Source organism: Vigna unguiculata, chromosome 3 (genome assembly GCF_037176805.1).
Source record: "Vigna unguiculata cultivar grain cowpea cultivar isolate G323 ecotype 2 chromosome 3, ASM3717680v1, whole genome shotgun sequence".
Lineage (NCBI taxonomy): Eukaryota > Viridiplantae > Streptophyta > Magnoliopsida > Fabales > Fabaceae > Vigna > Vigna unguiculata.
Window position 1 is genome coordinate 45,721,708 of NC_140794.1, and position 12,162 is coordinate 45,733,869.

Genomic DNA, 12,162 nt, shown 5'->3' on the forward strand with positions numbered 1-12,162 from the left:
GATCCTATTATAGTGCTAATCACTACCCTATTGGTATTCTAAAATAGTAAAATATAATCATGTCCACAAAAAGTTGCAGATGTTTTGTTTTCAATAACTTGTCTCCAACACGCAAGACTCATTCCTCCAAGAAACTTGGTGTTGCTCCTTTGACATTCAATCAATTAACTCAACACAATCCCACTTCAACAGTTTTATTTCCAGACGATAGATAAGGCACACACTTGAGGGCCCTTAAAAACTTTGGACAAATGAATGAAAACCGTAAACTTATGAAACAAATTAACTAAAACTAAATGCACACACTTTAGAACATGTTCGGAGTTTGGTATTGTTGTCACAGCTCTACTATCTGAATCATAACTTTTTTCATTGCAGATACAGATCTCTGAAGAATAACACACCAAGTTTTTTATTTGAATATATATACATTCATGTCTCCCACATTGTGTTCTGGATTTCGAGTTTTTTGTTAATTACGTTCTCATCAGCCAACAAAAACAATGAGGGAGGTTGTGATTGTTGCCATTGCTGCCACAGTTGGGAATCTTCTGGTTGGATGGGATAGTTCAACCATTGCAGGTACTCCTATTTTATCAAACATCTTTCTTGTTGTATATCTGATTTTGTTATTCGATCATCACATATAAATACAATAAAATGTTTTATTAATAAATAATTTTATTGATTAAAAATTATTAGTCATTATAATAACCAATTTAATTACTAATTTATAAAATAAAATATTATTTATTATTAAAATAGTCATTGAAAAAATATTATTGATCTCTAAATTAGTTATTAATTAATTAGAGACTAATTTTAAAACTAATTGATTTTGATAGGCTAATTTAGAAATTAATTAGTGATTAATTATAATTTTTTATTTATAATAATAACTATTTTAATAATTAATAATTTTTTATTTTATAAATTATTATCTAAATTCATCTTTATAACGAGTAACAATTTTTTATTACTGAAAATCGATTAACAAGACATTTTTTTTTAAGTGTATTATGTTTCAATTTTACATATCTTATTACGAGATTGAACAAAGAAACATGCGTGCATGCATGCAGCGGGAATGACGTACATAAAAAAAGAGTTCAAGCTGGAGACTAACCCCACACTAGAAGGGCTGATTATGTCGACATCATTTATCACTGGCACCGTTGTTACAATATTCTCTGGGACAGTCTCTGACATGCTTGGAAGGCGTCCTATGCTGATAGCATCATCGATCATGTTTTTCTTCAGCGGTTTGGTGATGCTATGGGCCCCCAATGTTACTGTGGTTCTGTTGTCCAGGCTATTGGATGGAATAGCCCTTGCACTCGCATTAACACTCACTCCTCTCTACATATCAGAGATAGCACCACCCGACATCAGAGGCACTCTCAACACTCTCCCACAGTTTTCCTGCTCCTCGGGAATGTTTCTGGCCTACATCATGGTCTTCTCATTGTCCTTGGTCGATTCCCCAAGTTGGAGAGCAATGCTCGCTGTTGTGTCTATTCCTTCTGTTGTTTACTTTCTTCTAGCCGTCTTTTATCTCCCTGAATCTCCTCCTTGGCTTGTCAGTAAAGGGAGAGTCACCGAGGCTAAGAAAGTTCTGCAAAGACTTCGCAGCAATGAAGACGTTTCAGGTGATATTGTCCCATCTGAATCTTAATCTCTTAAAACATGTTCAACACCATGGCAATTTGGATATTGATTTGGAGTTTGGTTTGATGTATAGGTGAACTGGCTCTGCTGGCTGAGGGAATGAGTCCAGCGGGTGAAAATGCCACTATGGAAGAGTACATAGTAACCCCTGCCAGTGACCTAATGGCCAACAAGGAAGCAGGGAGAGACTGCATAAAGCTCTATGGACCTAACCAGGGAGGAGTTTCAATGGTTGCCCAACAGGTGAGTGGACAAAGCAGCATGGTATCTCGGAGCACGCTAACGTTGTCTCGCCATGGAAGCATTGTTGCTCAGGCTGAAAATCTGAAAGACCCTCTAGTCAATCTCTTCGGGAGCATCCATGATATCAATCCCCCGACCCTTGATTCTGGTGGTTCAAGAGCCATGCTAATGGGAGGAGACACGCTTCACAGCAATGAAAATTTGAATGCTCCGTTGCTTTCAGCACAAGGCAGTGGTGTGGAGAGGGACAAGGGTTTTGGATCGAAGGATGCATTAGGAACAGGGAATAACGATGCCAACCAACTACCTAAGAGCAGCGACATTGGTGGAGGTTGGAAATTGGTTTATAAATCAGGCGATGGTGGAAGAAAGGAAAAGGGGCTCCAAAGGGTTTACCTGCGTGCAGATCCTAATGCTGGATCCACTCAAGGTTCATTTTATGATGGCTATGACATGAATTCAGAACCCAGCGAGTCTTTTCAGGCAGCTGCACTTGTCAGCCACTCAGTTCTCTGCCCTAAGAATATAAACATGAGACCAGAAAATGCTGGCAAACGCACAGGTTTTGGTGGTTTGTCTGATATAGGAGTTAAGCGTGCATTAGGTGTTGGAATTGGACTACAAGTTCTTCAGCAGGTAAAACGTGCATTTCTAATTGGTATCACCATACCCTACAAGCTTGTAGTTAAAATATGACCTTAAAAAATTGTGTTTTGCAGGCTGCTGGCATAAATGGATTTCTATACTATGCTCCACAGATTCTTGATCAGGCTGGTGTTGGAGCTCTTCTGTCACATTTCGGTATTAGTTCAACATCTGCTTCTTTACTCGTAAATATCGTTACAACATTTGCAATGCTTCCTTGTATTTCCCTTTCCATGAGGCTCATGGATGTTGCTGGCAGGAGGTAAGCTTCAATTTCCTTGTTGAGCCTTTTCACAATTTCTTGGCTCCATCTTAGCTATGAGTGACAACAAAAACTAAAATGATACAATGGCATTGTATACTTTGTGATGACAGGGCAATAATGTTATACACAATACCTATTCTGATAGTGTCTCTGATGGTACTAATACTCCGGAACCTGTTTAACATGAGTGCTAACGCGAATGCAATAGTGACTGCATTGAGTGTGATGGTATACGAAAGCTGCTTCTGCATGGGATTGGGTGCGATTCCCAACATCGTGTGTTCAGAAATCTTCCCAACAAGTGTTCGTGGGATATGCATTTCTATTTGCTCCCTTACGTTCTGGATCAGCATCTTGATAGTGACTTCTTCATTTCCCTTCTTGCTCCAAATCCTTGGGCTTTCCGGGGTCATTGGATTATTCGTACTTGGGTGCATCGGTGCGTGGATATTTGTCTACTTGAAAGTTCCTGAAACAAAGGGCATGCCTTTAGAAGTCATCATTGATTTCTTTGCTATTGGTGCAAGGCCTGAATGAAACTCACCATAGGAACCAAAGCCTGAGTTCATCATACACTCAAATACTTGTCTTTACATAGCATGGAAAGAAATATTTTTTGAAGTAGTTGTTTTCCATTCCCTTCCCACAATTCTTTAACTGTTCGATGAGAACATGTTACACTTTGTACCTCACATGATTCAAATTTTCTTTTAAAAGTTTTAATAATTGGTACCAGAGCTTTGGTTAATGCATATTATAGTTGCTCCTTTAGTAATATTGTAGAAATTAACTGAATCCGATTTTGTTATACTTCAAGAATAGAAAACAATTTAACCCTTTACTGTGAAATGCAGATATCTTATTATTTTAGGCACGAATCATGAAATTGAGTTAGAGGTTTTATCTCTCACTTTTAATTACTCGTTGGAAAACAACGTTGTAAAACAAACCAGAACTTCAGACCGAAGTCTAGGACTCGTTTTTGTCTCTGTTCAAATTCTGTCAACGATTCATAAAAATTCGTTTGGGACTTCACTTATAATTTGTAGAACATGGAACCCATTTTTGAAAACTTATTTTTCCCCACCCAATATATATGAAAACCATTAGCATATGTGCAATGAAATCAAATTACTCTATTCTTTTATAATTTAATTTGACATATGTCATAAAATCTTTAAAGCTAGAAAGTTATATTATTAAGTAATTAAATTTAGATGGTGATGTGAATTTTGACATCATTGTGAGGTTTGGTGGTTACAAGAGACATTTGACTATCGCGTATGATAAGAGCAAAACGAGTTGCTGCATAGATGTTGGGTTGTGATTAGTGAAAAAGTAGGAAAAGGTAGGTGAGTGAGGTGTTGACACTAAAGCCAAAGATGAAGGGAGAATATATAAAAGATAACCTAGGAAGGTTAATGGTGTGTGGGACCTGAAAAGAAAAGTGTTTGAAGATGCCACATTTCATAAGCATTAATGCTGTGGAACTCCCATAGTCCCTCCATTAACAAATATCTTGGCTATGAATGGGAATTAGGATAGATGCAAGCAAGAAAGAAAGGGAAGGGCATCTATATATGCTTTCATTGTTGTTCATCTTTTTCTTAACTCCATCAAAATAATAAGCATTTGCACTTCCTTTATGTCCCTTCTTTGTCTTGTCTTCCCTTTTTAACCTTTATGCACCGTTCATTTTGGGCATTCCCTTTTCCTCACCGTTTGTTTAATGAAGATGCAGTGCAGTTCCACACGTAGTGGAAATTAAGCTTCTTGCACAATGCTTCATAAACTAATGGTCATCGTTACCTTTGCATTGCTGCCCATGCATCTTCATCATTAATTCAAATGTTCCTTTGACTCAATTGATTCACGTTATTCTCCTTCACTCACGCAGTTGCTACATATGGTATTCTACTAGATCGAACTTCGTTCAAGAATTTCTACACCTTCAAATTTAGGTCAAAGACTACTTCAACCTAGACAAAAAAAAGAAGAAGAAAAACCTAAATAAGAACATTAGTGTTCATACCAAACTTTAAAATGATATTAGTAGAAAAGTAGAATTTAAGTTTAATTCAACTTTACAAAACTATTTTGTAATTAAAGTTTGTACTTTCTTATATATTATAAATTTGTTTTATTTCTAGTTGATTTGAGATTTTCAACATTTCTTCTTACATAGAAGCATATATATATATATCTAATATGGAATTGGGCATTAATGGATAGTCTGATAGTGGTCAAAAATGACACTAAATTGAATTCTTTACTGTTTTTTTTTTCTGTACTATTTCTCTAGGACCTCTGTAATACATTGATTACCATTAATTTTGATGTTTTAAAATATATTAAAAAAATGTTTAAAATACCAATACAGTGTATTTTTAATACTAAATAGAGAACAACACCACCAAAACCAGTAAAAAATCTGGACTCGAAATGATATAATAGGTTCAACAAATAACAAGTTTCACTAGAATAAACTTTAACTCATACTTATAAAGATTTATACCAATGAACTATAAACTTACCTTATGGTCTATGGTCCATAGATAATGTCCAACAATATCAAAAATTATTATATATAAAAAAAAAGAGAAAATAATTTTCATGGAGTTGGTTTCTATAAATGAATTATAAGCTTAAATCCAAATTTTGAAAATCATTATTCAGACTTATATGGAATTTAAAAACAAATATAAAAGTGCCACAAAATCAATACGCATTTCAGGTTAGGCTTTGAACTTGGCCTATTTACGGAAGAATCTGGAGTGACGTGTTTTTAGTTAAACTAAAAAGTGTTTTATGGACTGAGATGAGTTATATGCAGAAGAAATCAAAAAGCAGGATATATTTGCAGAGACGAGTCGCCACACACAGGAATTTTGAAAACCACTGCGCTGCTTTTGTTGTTTGCACAAATGCATATGTTGTTGCTGGTTTTGTTGGATTACATGCATGGCATGCTCTGTATCTATCTTTTCTACACCTGTCTGTCCACCTGCTTCACCAATTTATTAGATGTTGATTGCTTCAATGTTCACCACATACTAATACCCTCCTTCCTACAACATTTTTATTTTATTTTTAGATTTAAATAAGATTTCTACTTTTATTTTACATATGCAATGAGTTTAATGTCAATTTTCCATATTTTTCTTTCATTCTTTCCAAATAAGCACCCCTTTCTTAATCGACTTTACATTATTATGAGAAAAAATATTGATAACTCTTTTTAGTAATAATTTTCCATTTTATTCTAAATATATACCAGTTATCATTTAAATTTAATTAAAATACGACATTATAACAATTTCGTTACAATATTAATAATTATAAAATCATTATATGTGATTAATTGAGCAATTTCAAATTAAACTAAACGATCCAAATCCTTATCCTTCCTTGTAACTAAAACAGGTCTAAAAAAGGTTGAAACAATCATTTATAGGGGAAAAAAAGGAAACAAAAGAAAAACACAATTAGACAGAAAAAAAGGTAGTACTTTTACTCATCCCGCAAAAAAAACCAGACTCTATACAAATTACAAAAGGAAGAGGCTACTCCTAAATTTCAACTAATGATAACAATAACATTAATAAGCATTAAGCTGCGCCAGAACGACGTCGTGTTTTCATGGCAAGAAACCGTAATTACTAACGTGGTTAACAATTACATTACGATTATCATCGGCATTGCAGCCGCCACCGGGCTTCGTCTGCGGTTCGCTGGTTTCGGCTGCGACCGCCGGGAAGTGGCCGCACTTCTGGCAGCGGGCGACGACGAAGGGCGCGCGGCACGAGGGGCACGAGGAGTGCGAAGAGAGCCACGTGTCCACGCACGCCACGTGGAACCCGTGCCCGCACTGCGGCAGCACACGGACCTCGTCGCCGCCGGAAAATTCCGTCAGGCAGATCGGGCACTCCGTCCACTTGCACCGATCACCTTCGCCGGCGTACGTGAACTTCGGCAGCGAATTCACCACTCTTTTCTTCAGTCCCTTGTTCGCCGGCGCCGGCGGAGATCCACCGCCGCCGACGTAAGCTGGTGCCCGACGGAGCCAGGCGCAGCGAGCGATGGCGACGAGGCCCACCACGCAAATGAGGGCGCAGAGGAGCGCTGCCAGGATGACCACAAAGTCGGACTCGACGGCGGCGGCGGCGACCTCAGGAGGTGGCGCCGCCTGGGATTGGAGGAGTCTGAGCCCGCGTGTCATGTGGAAGCGGAGGAAAAAGAGCGTGAAGGTAGAGTTTGACGAGAAGGGTGTTTTACAGAGAGCGAAGAGAGAAGTGCTTGGTTGGTGTGTGACGTTTTGGAAAGTAAAATAATTGTGGTGGGTACTTATAGTCGAGAGGAGAGGGGTTTAGTGTGCGTTTTAGGATAAGGGTGAGTGGTGAAGACTTTGACTTGATAACAAATTAATAGAGAGAGAGAAGTGAAATATTGGAAGCTTGCTATAGTACTTCAAATCTTGAATTCTTTGTTAGGTTTCTGTTTGGCTACTTTGTGAGGTAGATCCATACATTATTAAGATTAAATAAAACCCTTCTTCCAACATCTCTAACCTTATCTCCTTAAACCTAAATTATAATTATCCACAACACAAATTATAATCATGACGTGACGGGCTAATTGCTTATCTACCATGACACCTATTTTTTCTTTAAATTTTTATTTTTCTTGGTTTGCCTTATTAATTTGCACCGTGTTTGGTCGAGAAGAATGAAAATTTTGTAATTATCTTGAACTCTTCGGTTTTCTATAGAAAGCGTAGGTTTGTTCCCTTTGTTTTTATTATCGTATAAAGAAGAAAAACAGGGTTATAATATGGAAGGAAAAGTAACAAATCATTGCAGCCCAGATTGCAAGGACCCGCACTTATTTATCTCTTTGTTACAGTTTCTTGAATGCAATGATGATTGAATTGAGAATAATTAAACTACGTACAGTACAAGTTAATTCATGGTTCAAAGTCAAGAGCATAGTAAGTGTATATTGCAATGACACGCATGTTTGGAAAGTGAATCTAATCTAAAATTTGCAGCGTTAAAAGGAATTAATTCGCGAGAACGATGAACCGTATCAGTAAGTCTAAAGTTTCGTCTTTGTTGCAGTATCGTAGGTGCTGTCAACTTTTTGGAGCCTACTTTGTGGATGGCTTAAATATAACCATGAATTGCAATTTTGAAGGGACCCTCTGTTTCTAGGAAGAGAAGAAAAGCAATTGAGTGAGTTGGAAGTATTTGTAATGAGATTTTTACGAGGGATGTTGTACGTAGAAAGCAAAAAGTGTCATTCTCAGTTTTTTTACGAGTTAGGTAAGGATGGTATACGCATACGTTGTCCATTTATTGGAATGGTGTGGTTGAAAGAAAACTTTTGAGTTTTTGATAATGATTTTGTCATTTTTGTGGTGCTCACACTCGCAAACAAACACATGCTAAATGATTTAATTAATAATTTGAAGTTTAAGTGTTATAATGCAATTGTGCCAAAACTTGATTGAAAGAAGGTGTCTCCTTATAGTCTTGTCCTAACCAAACTGATCAGAGTGCGCCAAACTCAAATTAATTATTGAGAACAGATTTGATGTTGAAAAGCAATGTGTTACTCGAAATGGGTTTTCTTTTTGAATTTTTTGTATTTAAATTAAAACGGGATTTTGGTCTTTTGTCAAACAGAGAATCATATGGAGTTTTAGTTGAGTTTAAAAAGTATTGTTCTTTATGTAAAGTGGATGCACCAACCTCATCTTAAACTATAGTGTTATGTTTTAACCACTATATGTCACGTCTCAAGACCAGTTTTGCTAATTTATCTGCCAGATTCCATCTTCCATCCAATTTTTCTGTTTTCCCTTTTTTATGAAAAGAATAAAAACTTATGATGGTTGGAGTTTAATTAAAGGTGAGTCTTAGCGCAATATAATAATAAGATTCCTTTTCTTTAATTTTAAATATTAGCAGAAGCAATTTTTTGTCAAGTAATGTTTAAATACATAAAGACAAAATAACTTCAAATAAATTATTTTATTTTTTGATGAAAAATAAAACATACACACACACTAGAGATACAACTTGAGAAATATTAAAAAGGTAGTTTAAGTTTAAATCATTATTATATACGTAAAATTAAATATTTATAAATGTTTCAATGAAAATTTTACTATGGGTTGGTTGTCGGTTGATCGATTGATATCATTTTCAAAAAGATTTTTCTTCTATCGTTCGTGGGATTATTCTTATTGTTGGACAATGTAGATAGATGTAAAGTGTATCACAACAATTAACGATCGGTCAATTGATATTACTTTAAAGAAGATTTGCATTTATGCAGCCAACAACGAACGAAAGCTAGTCAAATCTCTCCCCAGCACCAGCAATTGGACTGTCCACAAGATTTTACCCTAGAATCCACTTATGAAGATATGTATAACACTAACTTGGGACCGATTGGTTTCCCCTTCCAATTCTAGCAATTGGATTGCCCCCAGGATTCCGCCCTGGTATCGTGTTACGCCATCTGAAGCGGCTTCGTAATTATTGTAAACTGGCCAGTAATCAAGTTTAAAAAGTAATTGGATCATGATTAGGTCAACCCTAATCACAAGTCAGTAAAAAACTATAAATACAAGTCAAAGATATGGTTGTTAGGACTTTTTTTCTCTCACATTTATTACAACATTAATTGTTATAACCGATCGAACCATAGTTGACTTGAGCATCAAAGTCTCTTCTCGATCAACGAGAGGGTGGAACAACCAACACAAGAATCAAACGGACGATTATAGTGAAGAGTTGAAGATCAGACAAATTAATTGTTTTAATAGACACTCAATCCCTAATTCCGAAACAATAACACTATAACAGATTAACCGAAAGATCTAACAAATCTTAACGGAATAAGTTCTAATGCTATATTATAAAACCAATTTAAGCCTAATTTATTTAAGAAAAAAATCACAATAAAAAAATAGCTTTCACTTATATTGTGTTAATTGATTTTCTTTCCACCAGAAATGTGAACAATCTTTCAAAATGGAAATTTGATTCACACTTGATATGTTGATAGCCTTTGTTCCAAGCAATCTGCAGACAGTGAAGGATGGCATGAAATTCTGCACTAATATCAGTAGAGTGGCCACAATAACCATGGAAACCAAATAAACAATTACTATTTGCAAAACAGTGACAAGATACGGATATGGTGATATAAGATATTATGTTTAATTTATCCATAGCTTAATATTTAAAATAATAATTACAAAACTTCACAAAGATATTTCTGATTTATAAAATTAAAAAGTAAGTACATCAAAATTATAAAATAGCAATTATATAAAACAAATAAAGTAAAAATAATAGCAAGAATAATGTTGGCTGACAATTTATCAGATCTACTACTAGAATTTCTTTTTATTTCAATAACCATGAAATAATAACATAAAAAAAAGGTAAAGTAACAACAAGTCAAGTTTTATTTCTCCGTATTAGGTTATGTTAAACTTCCATGTCGACTAAAGATAATGTAATTTCATATTATATAAGTGGGGTTTCACCTTACAAGTCGATTTTGTAGAATTGAGTTAGGCTTAAAGTTCATTTTTTTAACATGATATTGAGCCAAGTTAGAGACTATTATAAGAGTATGTTGGAAGTCCCATATTTTATATAGTATATAAGTAGGATGCAAACCTTACCTTACAACATTAAATTATGAGCTATCATTAATTTCTAGTCCTACGCACGAGATGTATATACCTCGGTGTGAGAGGATGTGTATAAGTATGATGTAAACTTCACCTTTCAAGCTGATTTTGTGGGGTTGAATTAGGCTTAAAACCCACTTTTCTAACATATATACATATATAATACATTTTGAAATTGTAGTTTGATTTATTTTAGAACAACAAGAAAAATGTTTGATTATTCATACAATATAACTAGTCAAAGTTACACATCAAAGTCAAACAGAAAGAAGAAATGAGTGTTCAAGTTGCTTTCCAACCTTCAAGGATGGCTCTGCTTCATGTTCTCGCACTATAGTCTGTTTCCCTCACGGACCTTTGAATTTTCGAAAACTTTCTAGTTACAGGTTAGTGTTCCAGAGTACAGGAACAAATTTTATAAATTTTGGTTGTTAATGTTCTTACAAGGTTAATATTTAGAAAGTAGTTTTCATTCTAATAAGCAGGTCAACTCCCATATTAAATTTATTGCTATATTTTTAGATATTATTGGTGTGTGATTGAAAATTTGAAAAAAAAGAAAGATACATTTAAATTATTTTTACCTACAATATAAGAACACTTATTACTTATATTTATATTTCACTGAACATATTTGAATATGCTTAATAATTTGTGGTGTTCATAACTATTGGTCTTTGTCTCTTCCATTTTTTTGTATGTTCAAATCTAATTTCACGTGATAATTTACACTTTAGCTCCATGGCTTTTCTTTTTGTGGAATAACTCAATGGATCTTCTCAATCTTATCCCCTTTACACTAATAAAACAAAACAAAAAAATCAAGTTTTATCAAATACATACTCTATTAGTATGATTTCTCCTAAATTAAGGCAAAAACAAAGTTGAAAATAGGAGGTTTTAGTAAAATATGCACTTAACGATTATGAATAGAATCTGGCTTTAAACGACCAAAGCATGATGATATTTACCTTGATTATCCGATTGAGAAGGAGCGAAAGTTTTTCATGGTTGACGAAGGTTGTTTGTTGAAAGAAAACACAATAGAAGCGAAAGCGATTCCAGAAGGAAGAAGAAACTGAAATTTGATCCAGTGTTCGTATTCATCAATTGAAAAATCGTAGTTACTATAAAACTATAAATGCCTCCAAACTTTGTTGCGATGGCTATCTTCCTGCACCATTAACAACGGCTTTCAATTATCGAAGATCGGAAATCCATAAAAAGTGTCTCGTCTTTTCTACTATATATGTCTCTTCCATATTGTTACGTAATACACTTGTTTACTGTATTTTTTCTATCTCTTTCGCTCTCTGTTTCTTTTCTTCCTTTTATTTATTTATTTATATATAATATTCTATCAAGAGTTTTTCTTTTTTTCTAACCATGGCTTCTTTATAAACAATGAGATTCAATCACAAAAATATTACATATGATAAGTTTATTATTTTTTTTATTGGCTATTTTAAAAATAATAATCTAATGGTGATTTTTAATTGATGATAACAAAATGTGCACTGTTAAACTCTGAAAGTAAACATATGGTATAGGCCTCTCTAATTTACAAAAAACAAATACTAAAAAGTTCTCAAGTGAGAAAAAGTAAAAAAGATATATCCACCTTTAGTTT

The 12,162-nt window shown here is 34.6% G+C and overlaps 1 protein-coding gene, 1 long non-coding RNA gene and 1 pseudogene across 2 annotated transcripts; 1 reads left to right on the forward strand and 2 right to left on the reverse strand.

Annotated features, from left to right (window-relative positions):
• The first annotated feature begins 66 nt into the window (after positions 1-66).
• LOC114179620 (monosaccharide-sensing protein 2-like) lies at positions 67-3,573 on the forward strand. Its single transcript, XM_085670943.1, has 6 exons — positions 67-216; positions 379-582; positions 1,083-1,649; positions 1,742-2,547; positions 2,631-2,818; positions 2,932-3,573. Exons 2-6 carry the CDS (start codon positions 504-506, stop codon positions 3,356-3,358), a joined length of 2,067 nt encoding a protein of 688 aa, XP_085527069.1. The 5' UTR covers positions 67-216; positions 379-503; the 3' UTR covers positions 3,359-3,573.
• Positions 3,574-6,306: 2,733 nt separating this feature from the next.
• On the reverse strand, positions 6,307-7,170 carry LOC114176868 (RING-H2 finger protein ATL8 pseudogene; annotated as a pseudogene).
• A 2,619-nt stretch (positions 7,171-9,789) lies between these two features.
• LOC146887906 (uncharacterized) lies at positions 9,790-11,750 on the reverse strand. Its single transcript, XR_014993316.1, has 2 exons — positions 11,504-11,750; positions 9,790-9,912 (listed from the first exon to the last, which is right to left on the reverse strand). It is a non-coding gene; the product is annotated as an uncharacterized LOC146887906 (long non-coding RNA).
• Between the last annotated feature and the right edge of the window lie 412 nt (positions 11,751-12,162).